This window comes from Tasmannia lanceolata, unplaced genomic scaffold (genome assembly GCF_043159265.1).
Source record: "Tasmannia lanceolata isolate RefF3 unplaced genomic scaffold, GAP_Taslan_0.1 ptg000006l, whole genome shotgun sequence".
Classification (NCBI taxonomy): Eukaryota; Viridiplantae; Streptophyta; class Magnoliopsida; order Canellales; family Winteraceae; genus Tasmannia; species Tasmannia lanceolata.
The window spans coordinates 4,203,644-4,227,880 of NW_027518683.1; the positions used below are offsets into that span (position 1 = coordinate 4,203,644).

Here is a 24,237-nt window from a genome sequence, read left to right on the forward strand (position 1 = left end):
AACCTACATTAATATTCTTCATTCTGACCACCACCCAACCCCATAGAACACACCCACATGGTATTGGTGCTCCTTAGGCACTAGATGTGCTCGAGAACATTAATTTCTTCATTGATATTGTCTATTGCCAGATGGAGTTCCTATTCCATCATTTAGCTGATTCTTATGACACTATTGACAGTTTCAATAAAAATTACTTCTCAATACACATGCTTTGATGACTAATGACAAGGTCAACATGAACTTTCAGACTATTTTCCTAATTAATGGCATGCTATTACATTTCCTTTAGTGGAATAGGTGGGATGCTCGAGTTTTTGTTACCATGTATGCATGCTTGAATCTGTATACATTGTTTTAGTTTGTCTTCTGTGTTTCACTGCAACCTCTCATTGTGGCACTTAAAATGTGTTTATTTGGCAGTTTGTCCAATTACACTTAGATCCAGCTAGCAGTAATGTTCTTCCTGCCAGTGGTAATGGGTCGATCACGCAAAGTTTGAGTCTCAATAATAGCCAACACGGGCAGGTATACATCCCATTTTCTCCAATAATGTTTAGTTGTCTTTATTCCTTGGCTGTTAGATTTTCTGATGTGATTCAGCTCTTTGCGAGCCCTCTCTATTATGCCAAGCTGTTGTTTACATCTTCGAGTATAAAAATTTTCTTAGCTGAAGACTATCTTCTTGCTCTTACAGCTTATAATTTTGTAAACCATAAAAGCTATATAAAACTGAAGAAGAATGATAGATGCAATGGCACCCTTGCATAAAGAGCCGGAAAAGGGCCCTTGATTGGATCCACATAATTTTCGGTAACCTTTTTTAAATCGGTTGAAAAAGTAAATTTGGTTGCACTTAATGACGTGGATCCAATCAAGGGCCCATTTCTGGCTGTCATTGGAAGGGAACCCTTTCATCTATCATTCCTCAAAAGTTAAATACTCATAATTTTGATGTTGTACAAAGATACATTTTATTCAAATACGATTAAAAAAAAAGTGCAAAATGACTAAAACTGGAAAACACCCTATCTCAAGCTTTAATGTTTAAAAATACCTCCATCTCCATAGCCATCTTTGCCGGACAGAAAATGGGACTACAGACCAGAGTCACGCAGATTTCAGATTTTTTATTTTCTTGCAGCTAGAGGCCATCTGTCCACTGGACGGACTCTCCTTTGGTGCCGTATTGGCCAGGCAGCGAGACTCCTTTCAGCGTCCGTCTTTCCCGGCCGTCGGAGATATCTTTTCCATCTCTTAAAACTAACACTTGAAATAAGGGTGTTTTTATCATTTCACTAAATGGTTTCCTGCCCACTGGTTTGACTGTCTTTTCTTTTCTCCTGGACACACGGTGCATATATATTGAATCTTTTATTTGATGAAAATGCATGTGTTTTCCTCCACTTGTCTATTGCAGCATGTATATGAAATTTTTTACATTAATATTGTATTATGTATATTTAGTAACCACTGAATGTCTATATTTATTGGAGCAATAATTATGAATGTAAACTGCTCTCTTTTATATATGAATGAATATATAATGTAAATTTATATAAGCTATCTTTTGGTTTTGCTTGCTAGGTGCTTGCCTGGAACCTAGGGAAGTCAATTCCTTAAAGATAAAGACAAACTGAAATCATTGCAACATCAATTCCTAGACAATAGTGAAAGGACGTAAATGCCAAGGTTTTAAATTTTGGTTTTGGTTTCATATTTCGGTGGAAATTTTGTAAAATTGAGGAAATGTATGGAAACATATGCAAATGATGAAATTTTAAGATAAAACTTTAGGAAATGCTGGAATAAGCACAAATACATACGTAAAAACCATCACATAAGCAAGAAAGCCATACATAATGGCTTAATCACATCGAACACCTAGTGACATGTGTTGTCGCACATGACTGGAACTATAAAACCAATAAACTATGATGAAGTATATGAAACTATGAAAGTATAATGATCACTCTCCCCTCTATGGACCACAACTCTATGACAATACGACATAAAGTTTTGAGGTATTATTGGTCCCATATTGATATGATATCACATGCATAAGATACGGTTACTTTGTTGTGTTGTTCAATGATGTTGCCTACCAAATATCATTCTCTACATTAATGAAATGAAATGCAAATCGTAACATCTTCCCATTTTTTGTTGTTCTGACCATTTTGGTTGAATTTCGGAGAAATAATGACGCGGATGGAATTCATGTAGATTTCGTTCGGTGAGGATGGAGATGGAAATGTTTCGATTGTTTCTGTGAAATTTTGGGGAAATTTAAAACCATAAATGCTAGTGTCAAACTTGGTGGAAAAGATTGTGAATGAGACAATTCAGATTGCAAGTGTTATCAACAACAATAGTAATATCTTCCACACGTAAATAACTAGAGTGAAGCACCATTAGAGCTTTGTTGGCAAACATTGGAGGATCGACTTGATTGCTATGTAATAGAACCTCTCGGACGATGATTGATGGACTAAATTTTGGAACCTCGCCTGAGATAGTGTTGGGGACCAGTGGTACTAAAAATATCCTGATTTAGTTATATTGAGGGGCTTGAATTGAATCATATCGTATATGGTCAAATCCCGTAACAGGAGGGTTCAGTTGTTGATTGATTTATACAGTAGTTATGAATTGACAAAAGTTTTTCTTAGAATCCATTATATATTGTGTAACGGGAAGGGGGGGGGGGGGGGGGGGGGGGGGTCGGGGGTGCAGTTTTTCAACCAACCAAAAAAAAAACCTAGACCGGCCTTTGTTGTTGATATTTCTTCATAACTAGGGGAAGCAAATGATGTGAATTTAAAGGCATGGAGAATTCCCATGGGACTGTTGTTCTTGTGTGCCACGAGACACTATGATTTTCTTGATTCACACCAAACAGAGACTCGTCCACTCACAAAGTCAAGGACTGTAACTATGTCCGTTCTGCATGGACAGCCTCGGGGTGGTCTGCAGAATCAATGCTCCTTGTCACCACACTCATAGGGCCATATGTACAGTGAGCATGCCAGGAGAGAATAGAAGAGTTTCTCACAATCCTATTTAATTATTCATTGTGTATATATGGTTCTTCTACAGTGTTACTTTATAGTGAGGGAAATAATACTTTTTATTGGTTGGGTTGTTTTTTTTGGGAGTGATAACAAAGAAGAAATTTATGTATGAACTGTTCAAAAACAAAACAAACTTCATTAACTGGAAAAACATAATGGCAAAAAGAATGGAAGAGGTGGCCCTACAAAAAAGAAGAATATGAAGTTATAAAGTCAAAAGTTACATTCGAGGTAAGGCCAGCTCACTCTGAAACTCATCCCGGTCAGGTCAACACCTCTGGCAAGTGTATCTGCCACCTCGTTGACGTGATAAATTAGGTTTCACGAAAACTTCTCCCAACAATTTTATTTTGCATTTATGGAGAACATGAGTATTATCTTCTTTAATATATTAATATTCTGAGACACGCCCAGACCCGAGCATGGTATCAGCTCCTTGTAATCATCACCATGAATTGCAAGCTTAATTTAGCTCTGTATTTCACGGTAACTGTATTCAGGGACCCTTCTACAGCATACCTCTAGTTACCCTGTGGTGTATGTTTAGTTACCTTGTGGTTTCTGTTTCAAGTTGGAACTTTTAATCATAGAAATGAATTATGTATCAGCTTATTTCACAACAGAAGCACAAGAACAACTGTAATTATGGTACTAGTTGCAACTATTTGTAACTGTTGCTGCCTGTTGTCTCACCCTTTGCTCTCTACAAATTCTCATCTATTTCTATTTCAGAAAGCCCTTGCTATGCGTATACGGATAGCTTACAAAGTGAACAACCAAGATGTGCTTGAGCAAGGACAAATCAACAATTTTCCTCCAGGTTTATAAGGGCGAAATCCTCTTTTTCTGAGGTTAATTTGGTGAGAAGCGCTTTTTGCTGCTTTGGAAGAGGTTTTTATGTGCTGTTTTATAATTCGCGGTCAAGCTCAACATCATCAATTGTATCAGGTGCCATTTAATTTCTAGTTATTGGTGTTACTCGTCCGAGTCAACTCAGCACCTGCCTGTTGTCGCCTTTTGTTTTGTGGTTTATGTACATTATATGTTGCATAGAGAACTTAGGACCCGAGTTCAGAGAGCACATTTTGTTGAGAAGGAAACCATAAGGTTTTTTGTTAACTGTTTGTTTCCATCAATTGAATCTCACAGAGCAATTGGAAGGTGGGGATTTGGAGTGTGATTTTGATTGATAGAAGAAGGAAGAAGAACTAGCTGCTGATTTTGTTTCTCCATTTCTCTCTTCAGTTCACATCTGATATGAAAAGTTAGTCCCCCATTAACTGGTGGTTTGTAAAATTCTTGATTTAAAGACTTTCTGGCTTTGAAAATCAGCGTATGAACCATCTTGTATTCATGTGTCTCTCGGTCTGGGCTGTCCAAATTGAGATCTCAATCGCGAGATTAAGGTGTAAAAATCCACGGCTATGAGGATATTTCTTTCATCATGCCTGATCAAAGGTCTAGAATCATCGGATGAAGGTGTGATCAAGGGCAATAGGCTGGACTTGTGATGGCCTATGGGGCCTGATTGATGTACATGTAAGAACAGGAATAAAATGAAACAACACGTAATAGACATTTTTTTAATAGCTGCATATGATACATTTTTCTTTCCCAGAAAGCTGAGGATTTTTTATCCAAAAACTCATAATTTGCAAAATTTTGTGAGAGGTACAAATTAGCTCCTTCATAAAATTCTCCTTGAAAAATTCCAGTGAACTAAATAACACTTCATATTCCGAAGAACTAAACTTGGCAAGAAAGTTGATTAGAACCTGAAGCCTCAATAAATAATTCCTAGGCTACATGGTTTTCATACTTGGTTTGTTTTACGCTTCCTCTGATTGGCTGCCAAGTGCTTTTGGGGCATTATCCAAAACATGGTCGAATGTTGGTCTCTATAAAGCAATTGGATAAGAAAAGACAAAATGGGTTTGTACAATTATTCAAATATGATTGTGCTGATATCATTTCCCTCTCACAATTCAACAATTTTCAGTCCAATAATCAGTTTCCTAGTCACAATCGGTTCTTAAAATCCAAGCATGTGTAAAGCATTTGCTACGAAAAGTTTCATTCGCTCTCAAAGCGATCGGACTCTCTCTGAAGCCCTTTCTTTTCTCCCCATAACAAACCCAATCCTCACTTTTATTACTGAACATGCCTTTCTATTTCAATCTCCTCTGCTTCTTCTTGGTCTTCTCCTTTCTTCTACGCACTTCCCTTACTCAGGTGAAATTTTTTTAAAAAAAAAACCCAACACTATTTCCTCATTCCAACCTAAAACCCTAACCCTTAAAAAGCCCTATCTTTCCTTTTTGCAGGAACTCGGGAACGAACTCAGCAGCCCCAAAACAAACGCTTCACCGTTTTCAACCGCTCTCGAAACCCTACAAAAACAAATCGGGCAAGTTCTTCCATCTTTTCTTTTAACTCTCTCCAATTTCTATGCTGAGGGAAAAAAAAAACCCTAATCTCTCTTTCTCTGATTTCTTCTTTGCATTTTTTTTTTTCAGCTATGATTTCCAAACCGTTGATCTTCTTAGGCGGGCTATGACCCATTCCTCCTACTCCAACGAGAACAACAGAGCATTGAGCATTTTGGGTCTTGATGTAATCCAAACCTCCATCTCTCTGCACTATCTTCAACGAAATCTTGATGCTTCTGCAAAAGATCTGAGCCGTAGGATCTCGGAGATGTCCGGCGGGGATTCTTGCGCCTCCGATGGGTATCGTTTGGGGTTGCAGAACGTGGTTAGGGTTTCTACGAAGACGAATTCTTCGACTGAGTCTGTCGTCTGTGGAGCCTTTCGTGCCATCTTCGGTGCCGCTGCGATCGATTCGAGCAGTGCTGATGATGCTGGAAATGTCTTCTGGAAATTTCAAGGAGGTGATGCTGAGGTTTCTGCTTTTTAATGGGACTTTTTTTTTCCCCGTTCGAATTAGGGTTTTTCTGGGCTCCTCCGTTATGCGTTAGCTGTGATCTTAATTTCATGTTCCCGTAGCTTGTGTGTCTTTGATCCCTTAATCTGTCACTGCTTTTCTTTAGTGAGTTTTCTTCTCAACACTTCTCTCTCCTTTAATCTATTTATCATTGTTGTTCTTTGGTGGGTAAGCTGGGGTCTCGTGGACCTCTATTACAGTTCATTAACGAGACAAAAAATTACAATCTTTCATAGTGTTGATCAGAGATATTCATAGAATGTCTAAAAGGGGAAGGGGAAGGGGAAGGGGAAGGATATGGAGTGGGATGTTTTACCCTTTACAAGGGCAGCTGGTCTTAAACAGGTAGTCGGGTGGCAGAGTCCGAGCCATCCTCGATGGGCACTTGAAATTCCTCGTGGCCAGTTGAAAACACCTTTTATTACATTTACTGCAGCTAGGGAACCTGATTCAATCCACAAATTCTCAATTTTTAAATCGATGGCAAGGATGGTCCCTTGGTTTACCTTCAATCTCTATCTCATTAATCTCTTCGACTTCTGTGTTGATGGAGAAATTGCCATGGATATGACGTTGGAGAAACCGTTTCTTGGCATCTCCAAGTTTCAAAATCTTGGTGTGCGTTGCGTTGGGTTGATTTGGCAGTGGAAGTGATGAGCTAGTTGGTTGTTCCAAGCATGCTTTTAAATTTCGACCCAAATCCGAAATTTCGGTTTTTCCGAAATATGACACAAAAAATCTGTTGTTTTTTTTATATTAATTTAATATTTCACCGAAATTTCAACCGAAATTTTGGTAATTTCGGCCGAAATTTAATAATGAATAAAATATTGTTTTCAGCTTTTGTACCAGATTTCGACTGAAATTTTCAAGGCCCGAACCCGGTACTGAAACCGAAATTTTAAACCTTGGTTCCAAGGGCTAAGGACGTCGTCAGGAGTCAGGACGTTGGAACCATAGTTTTAAAATTTTCCCGCATCATCATAGACTCCCCTGGCTGACTCTCTTTTACTTTGGCCACGTTCCGTGCTTTGCCCTACATAGTCAATAAAAACCCCTTTGACTCTCATAAGTTATGACCAGGTCAACCAAGCGCTCGATCATGTCGTGCCCAGGATTTTCTTCGGCTGTGTTTCACGGCCCATCCATGTTTTTAAACATTCGCTGGAACCTATCCCTAACATTGTCAAGGATAATTTGCAGAACAAGTTGCCTCTATCGTTCTTTCCTCCTGTGTGTTCTTGTGTTCTGCTCAAGCCAAATGTGATAGATTGAAGCAGCAAGCGCTAATTTTATTCCTTTATTTTATTAGAATATATGTGAGATATCACCAATGGATTGGGTTAAGATGTCACTCAAAATCTAAAAGCAAATTTGAACGAGAATTTAAAATTCCATGAGGAACAGTATTCAAAATTGACCCATGATGTCTTGCCCAAGCCTCGAAGTAGCGGTGTCCAAAGCATGCCTACAAAGACTCGCCCAGTCTCAGCAAACCCATTGAAGTTCATACGTTGTGACCAATTCTTGAACAATAGACATCAATCATCAACTTTATAAAATACTTCGCATTATACATAAGCCTAACATCTTTAGCAGATACAATATTCAGTAGTGTGCATCAAATTGGGAAATTTCTTGGGAAATGTTTTTTGTAATCAGATGTATGTCAATTTTTCAATCTACATACGTTTCAAAGGGCATGTTAGAATATATGAGATATCACCATGGGATAGAGTTAAGATCTCACTGTTGGATCATCTTGGAGCTAGATTGGGCAATTAGAACGTAGCCTAGATAGCCTAGACAGATTATTAGGTGACTAGATTGGATTAGAATGGTCTGAATCCATAATTATCGAGATTTGGTTTTATGTTCGTCACCTAAAGTGCTCTATATAAGTATTGTATTTGATTCTCGGTAAATCATTCAAGAATGATAGAAAATAGTCTTTTTATCATTGACAATTATCTTGTAACCATGGTTTTAAATTTCGTCAAAAATCTAAAATTTCGGATTTCGGTCAAGACCGAATCTGAAATGTTCTGAAATCGAAATTGGCGAAACATACCAAATTTTCAGAAATTGCGTCAATTTCGGCGAAATTTGAGAAAAAAAATAATAACGTTTTATTCCTTTCCCAAATTTCAGCCGATTTCGGCTCAAAAATTGACATTTCGAGTGCCTGTACCGAATTTCGACAGAAATTTTGGGATTTCAGCTGAAATTTCAGTTTTGGCTAGGTCCAAAATTTCAAACCATGCTTCTAACTGCGTATCTTTTCGAAGTATTTGAAGGGAAGAGGGAGTAAGATGTGTTGGGAAGGAAGTTCGAGTAGGCACGGCAATCGGATAGATTTCTTAAATTTCACCGAAAAGAGGAATTTGAACAGGAAATGGGTATTTGGATCAGTTGGGTCCACCACATGTCAAAACCCACATGTGGGGTCCAGCTAAACCACATTTATCAACTTCATAACTCGATGCGGGTCTCTCACTCACATCTCATTACCGTCCAATCTGGATCCGATCGTTTCGAGAATCCGAAATCGTTACCCATATTATAAACATGCACAAAACATTTCCTACTCTTCTTCTCGCCATAATAATTGTGTCCGACCGTCAATAAAATAAAATAAAAATGGATACCGGATTACCCGAAACTGATCCGATGGACCTCGATTAAATTTAGTTATTTATAACAGCAGACCGTTAAACATATAACTACGCTAACCCTACAGCGACGTTACTACTCTCCCCACATAAGAGGAGGAGAAGGAGAAGGAGAAGGAAAAAGGTGACAGAAGATTTTATAGAGAAAAAAAAAGGAGAATTAGGGTTAGGGTTTGCAGGAATCAGGCAAGGATCTTTTTCCTCGCTTTTCTCCAAATCCTCATCTTTCCCTTCTACTCTTCCTTCCATGGCCATCCAATCTCAGACTGTTGAGAATTCCGAATTGGGAGATGACGTGGCGGAAGACGTAATATTTTCCAAAAGAGGATGCTCCTGCTTCTGGATCCCATGCTTCCCATCCAAGACCGTCGGATCAAGATGGATTCGTGAATCAGAGAGCGAAGAGAGGTGGCGGAAGAAAGGATTGAATGTGGCGGGAGGCAGATGGAAAACGTTCGTACGTAGATTTAATAGGAATGTGAGAAAGGGAGAGAAGAATGGGAAATTCCAATACGATCCCTTGAGCTACGCCTTGAATTTCGATCAAAACCATGATTATTAATATTATTATTCAGAGGCCCAATTCCATGTCCATGGTTTCGCGATGCTAGCGTGCGCCCGCGCGTAGGGTAGGTACCATTTGGAGGATTTCCGGTTCGTGTTTTTTTAATATTTTGTTGATTATTTATTTATTTATTAGAGAACAGAAGAGTAGTGAGAATTACAGAATGTACAACCATTTCATCCAACTCGTCTTCCTACTTACTTTCTCATAAGTTTGGACGACTTCATGTTTAGCAAAATATCACCAACGGTCCATGGGAAGCTCAAGAAGTTAATTTCTGAACAGTAATCTGCGTGGTAAGTCACATGATACCATGCCGATGCCATTTTCGACTGCTCATTTGCCCTGCAACTGTTCTTGAACCACCCTTCAGCCTCCTTGTGCAAACTCCTAACAGCAACCAAAATCCGGTCCTTCATCTCACTGTATCTCCTCTTATCCCTCTGTAGATAAGTTGACCGAATCCGCAAATTACCAGTCAGTATCTCATCTTCACTCTTCGCCCCATAGTAATTCATTAAACTGCTCAGCTTTTCTGTATATTGATTCTTGAAACCTTTTGCTGCGTCGATAAAAGCCTCGAAACCATTCACTTCAAGATCATAGTCATAAGCAGCTTGGGCGACTGATTCGGACCAGACGAACTCGGAATTTTCATCCGCAATTCGGCCAATGGTGGCGCGGTAGAGCTTTCCTATAATTCCGGGTGAGGCGTATGTGGGTCTGTCTCCCCTCTCTAAGAAATCAGGATACTCTTTTGGTTTCAGAACCCTTGGCATTTCAGCTGGTGCTCCTGTCTTTGCAAAGTCAACAGCCATGGAGTGTAGAGTTGACAGTTGAAGGCACTTCGGACTCTGGGCTTTACTTGGTTCCCGGTCCGCATGCACCAAATGCGCAGTTGAGATAGTACCAAGTGTGTCATTTATCATATAATCAATGAAAAACTTGTAAATTTCCTGCAGTTTTTGGCAGATTGAGAGAATAACATAAGATGACTCCAATGCATCATGATTCAAAGTCACACCAAGAATTTCTGACAAGTACAAAATACACTATGGGTGTCAATGGGGCGGGCATGCCCACATTCTAATCAGATCCAAAAGTTTATCTTATGGCCCAATCAAATCTGGATTCAGGCTATTCATTTTTTTTTAAATAAACCCCCCGTTGACTCTCTAAAAACTAAGATTTAGTCTTTGACATACCTCTAGCGTCACATCATGATCCATAAGCCGTGGCCTTCTCCCAATGTAGTCCATTGCTGCACAATTACTGGATGGAATAAGATTTGTGTCCCAACATACAAAATATTGATCACCATCCAGGTCACCACCAGAGCATTCATTTGGATGAGGCCTGTGTAAACATGCATTGTTAACAGAACCCCTTGAAATTTTTTTTTCTTTTACATGAAAAAAGAAACTGAAAAACTGCATTAACTAACCAAAAACATATTGAAGAGGGAATGAGCAATTAATGTTAGAGAACTGAGAAAATAATTGAAAGAGTCATTAGTTATCACAAATTCACAATATGTAAAAATAATATAACATACTAATGGCGCTGTGCATAAAATAGGGGTATCTTGGTAAAAATAATGAATGCACCAAGATATGGTATGGCTACAATTATGTTGATGGATCTGTTCATAGATCAACCTTGAGGGTCTAGAGGTTTCAGGACTCAAAAATCAGGCTCACGAGGATCAGTTTTGGATTAATTTAATTTCTTGTAGCAGATCTTAATTCACTTGGGTTATTCCCGCTGCAACTTAAATTTTCAGGGAATTGATCGGTATTGCTGTCTGTACTGCATGCACAGCAGTCCATCCTCCGTTCAACGAGTTTGATCTTAGTCTGAAGCCTGTAGTGGCCTGGCCCGGATACTTTACTCGTCATATCCAAAGAAAAAGATTTTGAGAATGTTTGTATTGTTTTTGCTAGTGAGGATAAGGAAGATATCGTGCACTACACTGGTCTAGTTTCCTGTATAGGGCGTATATCAAGAGAGGTATCGTGCTACACTGGTCTAGTTTCTCCGTTTAATGTAACCATTTCGCAGCTAATAAAATTGTTACCTTTAAAAAAACAATGTAGAGTTCCTTCAGTCATACATAGCTACAATTATGTTGACCTACTCTTTTTTTTTTTTTGAGAAAAAATAGTAATCTACTCATTATTTTGAGAGGAGTTAACACTGTAGAGTTCCTTTAGTCATACATACAGCATACCAAAGCTATAGCATGTCTACAACTATGTCGATCTAATCATTAGATTGAGATAACAATGTAGAGTTCCTTCAGTCACAGCACAATCAAGGTTATGAGGGAATTTTTATTAGTACAAATTAACATAGAAGTTAACAGATACAGCTGTCTTCAATATGGAGCGATCTGCCCATTTTTCCCAGTCATTTTAACAGTATTCTTTTGTCCTTTCTATAATAATCTAAGACCAGCGAGGTGGTTAAGACCTATCTCATTTGAAAGGTCTCAATTTTACAGGTTTTTTTTACTTACTGGAGTTGTTTGGCCTCTTTTTTATTCTTCCAGTTGAAAATCCGAAAAATATCCAATTTTTGGTGGCGAATAGTTTGCTCCGACAAAATCCATAATAGATTTGGAATCTGAAATTGGTTGAAACCCAAAATCAGATGGAAAACCTAGTCCATAAATTACTATTATTTTTTTATGAATAATGGCACAGCATAAATAAAAAAGAGGATACACCTAAAGCTCGAACCGAAGAGGTCTGAGCAAGAACTAAATAAAACAAGAGAGACCAAACGCTCCCCCAAAGGCTAGGGAGGATCGTCCAAGATGACCAGGGTAGGGCGTACGACTCCCTCTCCCGCAAGCTCATATGCCTGGTCAGTGACTAAGTGCCAAAGATGTGTAAAGTGGCATGTCTCCCCGCAAGACAATTCACAATCTCATCAATTAAACCCAAGAATCTCCATAGAGCTCTATTAGGGTCATGCAACCATTGGTTGGCATTCTTGATTGAAGTGACCATCAATAATAACCTCCAAACTAACCCACACTCTAACCCCAACATGAAGGGCCAAAAGCTCAGACCAGTTAGAATATGTGGTCCCCGCTGAACCAAGGAAGACCACCCTCATCACTTTTTTCTGATCCCAACATGAAGGGCCAAAAGCTCAGACCGGTTAGAATATGAGGTCCCCGCTGAACCAAGGAAGACCACCCTCATCACCCTTTTCTGATCCCAAATAGCAACCCCCCCCCCCCCCCCCCCCCCCCCACCCCCCGCCCAAAAAAAAAAAAAAACCTATCTGGATGAGGATTTCCTAAGGTGAAACTCTCAAAGGTAAGCTTCAGCATATTTCCTAAGCTGAAACTATCAAAGTTAAGCTTAAGCATACTTGGAGGGGGAGGAGACCATGGTTTTAAATGTCAGCTGAAACCGACACAAAACGACTGACTAGTTTCCATTTTCAAAGTTGCTTTTCAGACAGCTCATTGCAGCCTGTTCTTCCAACTTCAAGGCAACTAACTCAGCCTTCCGACTTCGTGCATCCACCACTTAATTTGATCACCCGGATTTGTACTCCAACAACATGTCAAACTCGGCCAGACAGTCTTGCCATCGAGCTTGTTTGAGCGAAAACTTCTTGGTCTAGAAAAAAGTGGTGGCCACGTTATCTATTTTGACAACAATCTTCGAGCCAAGTAGATAGTGCCTCCATACCCTCGAGCAATGCACTACCGTGGTCATCTCTTTCTCTTGCATTGTCTACCTTTGTTCAGTGTCATTGAGCTTTCAGCTCTTACAGTCAATGGGGTGCCCTTCTTGCATTAGAACACTGCACACCCCCAATGCAAACTCCTTAGCATCACGGAGGCCCCCAAAGCATTGGGCCCTACTAACATGCGCACCCCCCCCCCACCCCCCCCACCCCCCAAATGGCCACCCACGCCATTGTAGAGGATCCTCATAAGTTCACTTGAGCAATGAGGGTATGATTTGGGTTTGCAAGACCTCCACTGTAGTCCTCGTATCCTCACTAATGGCCTTTACCAATTCAGCTAGATTATATTGTTGCTGCTCACCAAGTCAACCCTCCCTTCAACACTAACAAGTTGTTCTTTCGTTGTTGGTTGTTGTGTGATAGCTTCAGCTAGCTCGGGTTCTCCTTGAACCCGACTAAAATATGGGGGAAATGGCTTTATTATGCGTCCCCCTTTTGCCATCCTCTGACATAAGTGGTGCTTTTAGGGCATGGGAACTTCGGCTCTGATACCATTACGGGCCTTCAGTTTCGCAACTAGGTTCATGCAGCAATTGTGGCGGTCTCACGACTCACGAGTCATGAAAAGGTAAATCAGCCAAGCAAATTTGCAGGGCTTTAACCTACAAACCAAGCACAAAGGGAAGCCAAGTTCACAAGCACACAAAAAAAGCAAAGGGTAGAGGCAATTGGGAGGGAAATAAGAAATCTTTATTGCTGAACTCAATTGATGTACAAGCTTACAAGGCAACATGATAAAACTCCTAAGGGAACCCAGTCACCCCTTGACTAGAATGTAATAGGATGTGAACTTGCAAGCACCACTTGATGGCCAAGCAAACTCCCAACTTAATAGGTGGAGAGGCACCTTCCTAGCTTTGACAGGAGCGTCCACCAAAGGTGTCGTGCAATCATACTACTTTTTGGTAATATGTACACTCAAGTCCCAAATTGATATCTGTAACCTTACATACAAGCCATGGGCCATGGGCCATAGGCCATGCAAACGGCGTAGCTTGAAATATCCGTGTGACACTATTTACATGAATAGTGACACATCACATGTGATTTCCCTATATAGAGTGAAATAGATCAAAATATATTCTAAAAACAATCTTACGAAATACAATAAATGTAAAGGGATAACTACAAAATGAGAATGAAAGACACATCTGGATCTAATTCTCCAAACTGGTCATCTTAAAGAGTTTGATACTAGATTGAAGAAATGCCAGGTGAATCTCTTAACTTTCTTAGAGAAATAAAAGCATATACGCAATTCTTGCGCTACAAACTTTTGCATGCACAACCCAGAAAGTAAAATCAGTTCCATTATTTTGTTCTAGAAAAAGAATCAATGACTTGATTATATAGAATACATCAAATCTGATAAGCCAGCTAATATTCAATCAACATTGAGTACAATTTTCCCTCATCTGTTGAATTCTAGATAACATAGCAATATTTTCAATGAGAAGAGTCTCCTTCCTATTCGTGAAGATAATCATATCAGTAAACTACAATAGAATGGCAGCATATGTGCATGGGAAAGAAAACATGCGTAAGCGTAACATAGGTGTAGTCAAAGTTGCACTAACTATGACATTTGAATAAATTCTACTGCCCACTCCAAAGAAAATGGCTTTTCAGAAAATATGCAAATTTATACTCCAGTATGGGGCAAGAAATATGCAGCAAGAAATGGAATAAAAGAAAGTTTATGAGGCATTCTGTTACCTTTCTCCTTTTTGAGGGAAGACAATGCAATCAACCAAATCTGTCGCCTCTAATGCTGGATCATAGATAGCCTGGAGCACTCTAATATCACCAGGATGGAGGCACGGGTTTTTTGTAACGACAATTTTTCCTACTACTACTACTGATGTTGCTTCATCAACTTTTCGGAAGTAATCTTGACCACTATCTTGTAACTCTGCCTTTGTCATAGTTACTCGAATGTACACTTCACCATAATTTAATGTGCATGTTTCATCCATGCATCCGAGAAGGACTCGGCCTTTTTCCACAAATATACGACATTTACTTCTAATGTCAGACAACTGATACTCACGGTGAGCTTTAAGCATCATTGACAGATAAGGCTCTACATCTGGTTCATAACCCTTTAGCAACATTTTTACTAGAATTGATTTTGTATCACCTCCAGCCATGCCCTCCAAAACATTCAAAGCAACCTCTCCATTTGTTAACATTTCGTCTAAAAGACGCATTTGTTCATGCTGCATTGACTCGAATTTTTCATCCTCAATTCCTAATGTTGACAAGAGACATATGATTTCACGGTTCAAATAGCATGGCAGATATTCACTCCACTTGGTAATATTGAGCATTGTGTTTCTTGAATCAAATTTTAGCATGCTCCGCCGTAATGATAGCTTCCGAAAAGAAGTACGGTCAACAGCAACAACCCCTTTATAGCCACCATATCGAATTTGGAAAGCTGAAGGAGTTTGATTCAATCCACACTTCTGAGCAACTTGTCTGGCGAAATTTAGAGAAATTTTTCCAACCCCATCTGAAAAGCAATATTTGATTCCATCAATTGTAACTTCAATATCAGGAATAACCTGAACATCTTGAGTCGGGACACTACATGTCTGACGGGAAGAGCTGAATAATTGACCCATTCTTGCTGCACATTTAGACACACTACGGATTTTACTGAAATGACCCATCCATTCTCTAATATTCTCTGCACTCACAGCACTGTTAGAAGCAAACATCCAAACAGAATTTGCACGAAGCTGACTTGCCGAGAAGACGAGAAATTCAAATTTTTTGGTCCCAATAGTAATCCCATATCTCAGGAAGGATAATATTCGATTGTAAATGCCAGTTCTGTAGGGCTCTGAACATATCCCATGCTCAATTCTAGTCGAGATGGCATCAGAATGAAGCTTACTCCAATCTTCATCGACAAAAGAAACTCTGAGGAAGTCCGAAGCGTATGCAGAATAATGCTTTACAATATAATTGGAGGTTTCAAGCTCAGGTCCCAGAAAGTAAACTTTTGATGGAGTAATAAGAACTCTATGGCAAGCCATCAAGTTCTTATCTGTTGGCATGCTTTTAGACAACGACAATGGATGCCTTTGGTTACTCTTCAGGGTATTTAGCTGATTTTGAATGAAGTGGGCAGGATCATAGCAAGTGGACTTCATCATATGCAACTTTGAAAGGATCATATTAGCAGTATCCACAGTCAAGCCGCTTAGAATATCAAACAATTCAGTGTTTGCTGCTGTGACACTAAGTTTTTGAGTATGAACCAGAGAATTGAGCTGGTAAAGGATCTCATATGCCAACTTAGAATCAGATGGAGAATTTATAACAGGAACTAGTTCAGTTTCAGAACAGAAAAGCCCCCCTTCTTTCTTTTTTTGAAGGTCCCCCAACTCTTCATAATGTGGGAAACAGCTACGAATTTCTGACGCTAATAATCCGTTTAGTTCCCAACAAAAATAAGACGAATGCCCAATGGACTTCGATTTTGAAAAATCTGTTGTGCGAACCCAAAGGAACTCAAAATCTTCTTTGCAGACGTGGTACCGGTCATTACTGAACTTTGAAGCCACAGTGGGTCCAGAAATTTTCTGGTAGATTCTTGGGGCATACTTGAGCTGAAAAGTTATAATTCCATGTAAGACTTTATTCATTTAATAGAAGATGTGATGATTAGAATCATTAGATACCTTTAGTATAATCAACATAAAAAGTAAAACTAATAATAGATGAATTTCTGCCCAATTCAGGCCATTAAAAAAATCCGACTGATTCAGAACTTCCTTTACAAAATTGAATTTCAACAAAATATGGAATTTTTCATTAGAATCACATTACAGTGGAACTGCATCTGTTAAACAGTATCTAATTTTTAAACTCAAGAGTCAGAGATGTACATGTCTCTACTTTAACCTTAGGACGTACTTGGAATTTCAAGTTTGGGTTAGTCCTATCTATTTAGGCAATTTATATTGTTGAAGGTAGTCGGTTTAGTGATAGGGGTATCTTAGTCATTTTGACCAAACCCGACTTATATAAATATGATATGTAATGGATTTCAAATGTGTTAAATTAACAGAGTTTTGCTTTCCTGTGACAACCTGATTTCCATGCCTCAGGTCGTTACGGAAACAAACAATTAAAAACCACACTTCATGATTTTTTTTCTAAAGGATTCATTTAGCTGACCCCAACTAGTTTGGGACAAAGGCTTTGTTGAGTTGAGGTTGGGGGGGGGGGGTTGAATACTGCCTGTTATCAATGCCGGGAAAAATACACTTAGACCCCCTGTGGTTTCTGACACATTCAACTTAACCCCTAATGTTTAAAAAGTTACAAGTAGACCCCCTGCGGTTTCAATTTGTGCAAGGTAGACCCCCTCAGTTGACGGTTCGTCCACAGATTGAAGGGTTAGGATGATCCTATGGAGCTGATTTTTTGGGCACACCCTATCTATGTCAGGGCCCATCAAATGAACGCTTTGGATCATCCAAACAGTGTGGGCCCACTGTGTTTTTGGTAGTGTTTGGATTCAGGTATGGGGTTTGGGCCCACTACCAAAAACACAGTGGGCCCACATTGTTTGGATGATCCAAAGCCTTCATTTGATGGGCCCTGACATAGATAGGGTGTGCCCAACAAATCAGCTCCATAGGATCGTCCTAACCCTTCAATCTGTGCACGAACCATCAACTGAGGGGGTTTACCTTACACAAATTGAAACCACAGGGGGTCTACTTGTAACTTTTTAAACATTAGGGGTTAAGATGAATGTGTCAGAAACCACAGGGGTCTAAGTGTATTTTTCCCTATTTTGTTTAAGCTGTTAAATGTTTTAAATCATTGTTTTGAATGCTGCAAATTTCACTTCCTTTCTATTTCCTCGTTGTTGTAATAAGCATTTAGTTAATGGAAAGAATTGTTTAGTTGTTGTTTCCCTTTTTGAGGTAGCTATTCGGATTTTGGGATTTTGAAAAAAAATCATGTCAAAAAAAAATTTGCCCCAAATCCAGGTCGTTACAATTCCATAAGTTTTTCACTCCTCTCCAGCTCATTCTATTTCTCTAACTTGATAAATCATTCAATATTTTACATGGTATCAGAGCATGAAAATCAAGATATCTGGCCACTTCTTCCTTTGAATCCTTGAACAATGTATTTCTTCAACTTCTTCCTCAAATCAGATTTATGATTCATTCATTCCTCTCAGCTTATTCCCCTTCTTCATTCTAAAAGAAAGCCTCTTTTTTCCCTTCTCATTCACTCACCTTATTTTCCTCTCTCATTTTCTTTTCCTTCTTAGTAAACCCATTGAAAATCATTTTTTAAGGTTTCCTCATCCCCACGAATTTTCCAAACCCTCACTTCTCTTCTTTCAACCCATTTTCTTCTTTCTTTAGCTAACTGAATCCCCTTGGTGGGTTAGGACCATGATCTCTGAGGTCCTAGGTATAATCAAAGATTTCAATTCGTCACACGCAGAATAATGTGGCCCTTGTGTGAGTATCTGTGCAAATAATGAACTAACACAGAACAGGATGAATCTAATTCAAATCAATAACAAAAGCATAAACTCCTTCTCAAAAAAAAATAACAGAAGCATAAACTGAACAACTAGTAAAAGTATCCCATAACAAAAACACAAATCCAATAAGTATCGACAAATAAACAAGAATATAAGGCGGAATAATACTCTGCAGGACACAGAATAATACTATGCAGGACACAATAAAATATGTCATTTATAGAAAATTCATCTTGTTGTATTTAGCCCCACACTGTCAAGTTATCAGGCTCCTTCCACCCATGATAGTTATCGGGGTTAGGAAATACTAGCTAGGCAACCGTCTACATCTGAAAATGCCTTCTCCTAGATCGCCCAACCTTTCCGCTAAAGATTGTTTGTCAATTTGCTACTGCTAATTGCTCATTGTTCTTATTTTTATCCTGTTTGCTACCCAATGAGATTCTTTGCACGGTATCAGAGTGTCGGAATCCTGCTTTTGTTTCTTATATAAACTCCCCTGGTATAGACCCGTTTCTTTATTTATTACATCAAAGTACAAAAAATAAAAACAGCATTTCAATGCTTGTTGGAGTATGAGAGATCTCACCGTTGGATCATCTTGTCGTAGATTAGGAGAGCAGGTTAGATGAGGCAAGCTAAATAAATTAGAATATTAGATTGAGGTAGGTAGGCTTATTAGGTAACTAGATTAGACTTATCTTGAACCCTTTCCATGTTTATCATTTGGGTGTTTTGTTTAAACACTCATTGGGCTCTTTGTAAAGCATTCAAGATTAGTGAAAATCCTAAACTTGTCATGGTAGCAGAGCAATAGATCCAATTGCGCCTTGATCACCACAGCTCCTGTTCTCCGGCGGACAGCTGTCAGGCCTCCACGCACCAAAACTCAACAATCTCTTTCATTCGCACCACCAAGCCCGGCCTCTATTTTCTCTAAAACCAAAAAACAATCCTTACCATCCGTGGATTCCTAGCCATCCCTCACCGCCACAAATTCCGGCCAATCCAACGGTAACCACCACTCGTGGCATCTTCGGCATAGGTCGTGGTCACCGCCTTCTCATTCGAAGCCATTGCACCCATCACCTTCTCGTTCGTCTGCGTCATTACAACCATAGCCATAGATCCTTGGTTTTTTAGGTCTCCCGTAGAGATCATGAGTTGCTGCGTGGAGTTGATAAAAAAACGTAGTAGCCTTTTCTCTCTTTATTCTCGAGAGATGATATGATGTGACTTGGTCATACCAATTTTGTCATCTATTCAAAAAGGTAAAGAGAAATGATTTGATGTGGCATGATTTTAGAATGCTTGCAAGAGGTAACTTTGCTCCACAAGAAGAAATTCTTTGCTTATTTTGTATCTACCTTTCACAATGCTCTTTTTGCTATCCATCCAACGTATAAAGAAGAGGCCTGTGAAATTTCACCACCCATTTCGTTTCTACACACCCCACCCTCTTACCCACCCCTAGATCTTGATAAGGACACCCCTTTGATTTCATTTTCCATGTTTTTCCCTTTGCATTTTTTAATCTACTTCTTTCTTGCAAAACCCCCATATTTGATAGCAGCACCCTAAAAAAAATCTTGCACTCAAAATTCATAAATTTGTACTTTCCACACCGATATGTTGTCGCCCTATCTTACTGCTAGTTGTTGCTTTCTCCTCTATTTCCTTCCTCTCTTTCAATTTTTCTCTGATTTTTCAAACCTTACATTTCATTTCGTTTATTTCGGATGAGGTATGTGCCTGAAATAGTGCCCTACTCAGCTGAGCTGCCCCAGTTCCTTGGGGTGTGTGCCCTACTCAGCTGAGCTGAGCTGCCTCAGCACCTAAGAGAGTAGTTTCAAATCCCATAGGATCGACCAATGATGTCTAATCCCATGAGGATTGACTCCTGATTTCTTGCCCATCGAGGCTTCCTTTTGCCCATTGAGGTATTTGTTCATAGTGACCCACTCTTATGAGAATCGATATTCCAAAACTGGCCCACGGTGACTTGCCTATCGAGGCTAGAGTTCTATTAAGCCTATTGAGGCAATCATTCAGCATAAGCCCACTTCGTGACTCATCTTCCAAGCTACACATTCTTCGACAAAATGCAGGAATCATCATCTTCAACAAGAACATTCACCATCATCAAAGGATCTTCGTCATCAATTTTCGCAAGTGTGCATCGAATTGGTAGATTTTGATTATATTTGTAATTTAAGGAAATCTATTGTAATCAAATGTATGTCGATTTTTGAGGGGGGCATGTTAGATTATGAGAGATCGCATCGTTGGATCATCTAGTGGTAGATCAGGAAAGTAGGTTAGATGATGCAAGCTAAATAAATTAGAATATTAGATTGAGGTAGCTAGATTAGATTGAGATCACCACTTTCCTTTCTTATTATAAACTCTTTCATGTTTATCATTTGGGTGTTTGTTACGGACATAGGATTAGATATTTGGATTAGTTTTTAGATTTTCTTTGGACTCTTTGGATAAGGGCTAGTGGTTATATTTTTAAGTGTTTTATAGGATTAGGTTTCTTGTTTGTTAATGGTATAAATAAATTGTAATCGGCTATTTTCAAATTAATGAAGAAACTTGTTCCAAGACGTGTCTTTGTACACAGAGGAGGACTGATCATTCCCTCGAAGTGGATCACAAGGATGATCTTCCCTCTAAGAAGATCAAATCCGTTACGAACCGATTTAGGTTCGTAACAGTGTTTTATTTAAACACTCATTGGGCTCTTCGTAAAGCATTCAAGATAAGTAAAAATCCTAAATTTGTCAACGCTAAAGGCACAAACAAAGAGCACCAGACTCCTGAAAATAAATACACAAAATTGAGATAAAAAAAAACAAAACAGAAGAATGGCATTCAGCCCTCATACCTTCAAAAGAAATGCATTTGATTTGCCATCCAAAAAACACCCAAAAGCATCATCCACATCCCCAAACTGTACCTCCATCTTAAAACAATTCTCCCCTTCAACTACCCAAAACTCAACCCTCTTTCTCTCGGGCATTATCTCAGCCTTAAGGAGCGCCCAAGACTCTAAAACCGTAATGCAACCCTCTCCAGTAAAAAAACCCACATGCAAATCCCCTGCATTTACGCGATTCCGGGCATCGATAGGACGACCGATGATCTCCTCAAAGGATGGTGAAATCACAAGGTGGGCACGCTGGAATTCGAGTTTGCCCTCTACGGAGAGAAGAGTGGCCCTGTTCGCGGCTTCAACGGTCTCGAATTGGACTCGGCCTGTGCCTCTAGACTTCCAGTTCTTCCGCTCGGTGTAGATTTCGCAGGCGAATACAGAGCCTTTGCCGATTGTCCCCTCGAAGAAGTCGGAAAGCTCAGGGGCAATCGCCGTTAAAGGTATATTGGTGACTCTCACCGTGCTTGTTTCTCTTCCCATGGTGAAAGAGAGGGGGGTTTTTTCTCTCCTTGTTATGGCTTTTGGCGGGTTTTGGGCGTTGAGTTGCTGCAAGCCCGCAAGAGTACTTTTGAGGTTGGGATTTTACAGGGAGTGAAAGATTTACTCTTGAAGACAATGAAGAGCCTCTTCCTTATGCCGCAGAGCGAAGGTATTTCCATCTCATATGCTTCATGTCGGATCTCTATTGGCCCAAAATCCAGGCATTCGGAAAACCCGTGATCCGAATAAGAAGCTAGTGAAAGCCATGTCCAAGAAAAACCTCTTGTTTTTCGAACGATAGTTGGCCGAAAAAGTGAAAAAATGGACACTGGGCTTTTAACTGGGCCCTCTATCTGGGCCGACATGGATAGCCCGATGGCCAATAACATCAGTGGGGGCCTACAAGAAAGGCCCATTGGCCTATAAAGCTCACTGTAATGTAATATGGTGTGATAAAGTATCTAATATGATGCTATAAATGTCCGCACAGACAAACAAAGCCCTTTCCAGGTCTGACTTCATCTCTGTGAAGAGACTCTTCAACTGCTTCTCGGTAGAAATCACACCCCCTTTGTTTTGGATTTTCAGGACAGATTAAGTCTATCATACTTATTTAATTTTGGGAAATGATATCAGCACAAGCATATTTTGATATTTACACTAACCCATATTGTCTTTTATTATTTAAAGAGCTGTCAAAAGTCATTACAGTACCCAAAAAGCTTTCACAAATCAATTAAAAAAGAAAAGACAAGCTACGTTTGTGCCATTATTAAAACCTGATATTATTTCCCCTTATTTTTTGACAAATATAATCTCTTGCCAAGCTGGTTAGTTTGGGATTAGTTACGAGCGTAGGAAATAAGAATTTGCACCCCTTTTAGCATGATTTGACATCAAAAAGCGCTAATTCACGTTATAAGGGGTGCGAATTATCCCACGGATCCTACAGGTGGTGCGAATTTATCATCTCCCTAAGCATTACTTAATTATCTGTTTTTAAAGTTTCAGGAGATGGAGTTAAGACTTAAAGAGTCCTCTACCGAGATTGTGTTTATTTTTTCTTCTATAAAAACCGTGTATTAGCCATAATTGCAGAAATAAGAACTCAAGCCTTTCTATCTTCTCTTCCACGATAATTAGGAGGTTGGTTCCCCCTTGAAGTGGACCGTTATTCACTGTTTTTAACTTATCAATTTTTTGACTCGGTATCAGTCTAAAACTGATTGTTGGACTCAAAATTAAGTATAAATTGAAGTCAAATAATAGACTCAAAATCTATTCTCAAAATCCAAAACAAACAAGGACTAAATGATTAGAGGGAAGGTAACACATCCATCTTCTGCCTATCTTTCTAGCATCATATAGCCTACATGGAAAGAAGAAAACGAGTTCGGTTAAGTTAGACTACAACAACATAATTAGGAGCATGGTTTTAAATTTCGGATTTTGGTGGGGACCAAAACCGAAATCTGCCGAAATTTTGGAATGGGGGTGTGAAATTTCGATTCGCAATTTCGACTATATGCCTTTTTTAATTAAAAAAAAGAAAGTGTTACAAAATTTTGGCCGAAATTTCGGAATTTCGGTCCGGAATTTCGAACCAAATTGCCAAATTTTGGATTTCGCCGAAATTTCGGTTTTCGGTGGGGTCCGAAGCTGTTACCGAAAATTTTAAACCATGATTAGGGGATAAACAGATGTATTGGTCTCACAGACACAAGAAATCCAGTAGGCAGATATATCTACATAAGTAGATCTTTAAGTCCTTATAGGCAGCATATATCAATGGCATCCTTAACCAACGACAATGACAAACTTGAAAGTATTAACCTCATTCTTGTCAAAATACTTACAACTTTGCTCAAGTACTCATCACTGCCTATCTATTTTTACAAGTGAAGAGACAGTAACAAACTTGTCACAACTGTTGTTTCCATCGATGTCAGCCTCTGAAAATAGCATCAAAGAGCTTGTTGAGACTGTAAGTACAAATTGAGGGATCTTTTGATTTTCTATAACTTTTTTCTTTTAAAAAAAAAAGTTGTACGGACAAAAGAAATAAAGAAAATAGAGGTCACTCCAGACATGAAGCAGCTTTTAGCAAATTCAGAAAATATGGGCATTTAATGTTCTTGTACTTAGTAGCTACAAATCCATGTGATCAGATGAGTATCTTGTATGAGCAAAAACATAGCACATGAATTTTAATTTTTATCATCTATGATTGCAACCACTATTAATAATCAAAGTTCACCAATTTGATC

General features: G+C 39.1%; 3 protein-coding genes across 3 annotated transcripts in view; 2 read left to right on the forward strand and 1 right to left on the reverse strand.

Moving 5' to 3' along the window:
• LOC143879331 (AP-1 complex subunit gamma-2-like) overlaps window positions 1-4,410 on the forward strand; it is a 40,537-nt gene extending 36,127 nt beyond the window's left edge. Inside the window, exons 17-18 of the mRNA XM_077381675.1 lie at window positions 424-528; window positions 3,807-4,410. Coding sequence (XP_077237790.1) covers window positions 424-528; window positions 3,807-3,902 — 201 coding nt within the window. The 3' untranslated portion in view covers window positions 3,903-4,410. The remainder of the gene's footprint in view (window positions 1-423; window positions 529-3,806) is intronic.
• Window positions 4,411-5,117: 707 nt separating this feature from the next.
• Window positions 5,118-6,141, forward strand: LOC143879332 (protein NUCLEAR FUSION DEFECTIVE 2-like). Its single transcript, XM_077381676.1, has 3 exons — window positions 5,118-5,306; window positions 5,399-5,481; window positions 5,591-6,141. The coding sequence occupies exons 1-3, from the start codon at window positions 5,235-5,237 to the stop codon at window positions 5,988-5,990; spliced, it is 555 nt and encodes a 184-aa protein (XP_077237791.1). The 5' UTR covers window positions 5,118-5,234; the 3' UTR covers window positions 5,991-6,141.
• A 3,209-nt stretch (window positions 6,142-9,350) lies between these two features.
• Window positions 9,351-22,262, reverse strand: RDR2 (RNA-dependent RNA polymerase 2). Its single transcript, XM_077381677.1, has 4 exons — window positions 21,443-22,262; window positions 14,742-16,645; window positions 10,460-10,610; window positions 9,351-10,210 (listed from the first exon to the last, which is right to left on the reverse strand). Exons 1-4 carry the CDS (start codon window positions 21,968-21,970, stop codon window positions 9,452-9,454), a joined length of 3,342 nt encoding a protein of 1,113 aa, XP_077237792.1. The 5' UTR covers window positions 21,971-22,262; the 3' UTR covers window positions 9,351-9,451.
• Between the last annotated feature and the right edge of the window lie 1,975 nt (window positions 22,263-24,237).

Coding starts and splice junctions, on each gene's coding strand:
- LOC143879332 (XM_077381676.1), top strand. CDS start 5,235: ATGCCTTTCTATTTCAATCTCCTCTGCTTCTTCTTGGTCTTCTCCTTT. Junction 5,307..5,398: donor TACGCACTTCCCTTACTCAG/GTGAAATTTTTT, acceptor TCCTTTTTGCAG/GAACTCGGGAACGAACTCAG. Junction 5,482..5,590: donor ACCCTACAAAAACAAATCGG/GCAAGTTCTTCC, acceptor TTTTTTTTTCAG/CTATGATTTCCAAACCGTTG.
- RDR2 (XM_077381677.1), bottom strand. CDS start 21,970: ATGGGAAGAGAAACAAGCACGGTGAGAGTCACCAATATACCTTTAACG. Junction 16,646..21,442: donor CAAATGCATTTCTTTTGAAG/GTATGAGGGCTG, acceptor ATAACTTTTCAG/CTCAAGTATGCCCCAAGAAT. Junction 10,211..10,459: donor ATCATGATGTGACGCTAGAG/GTATGTCAAAGA, acceptor CAAAAACTGCAG/GAAATTTACAAGTTTTTCAT.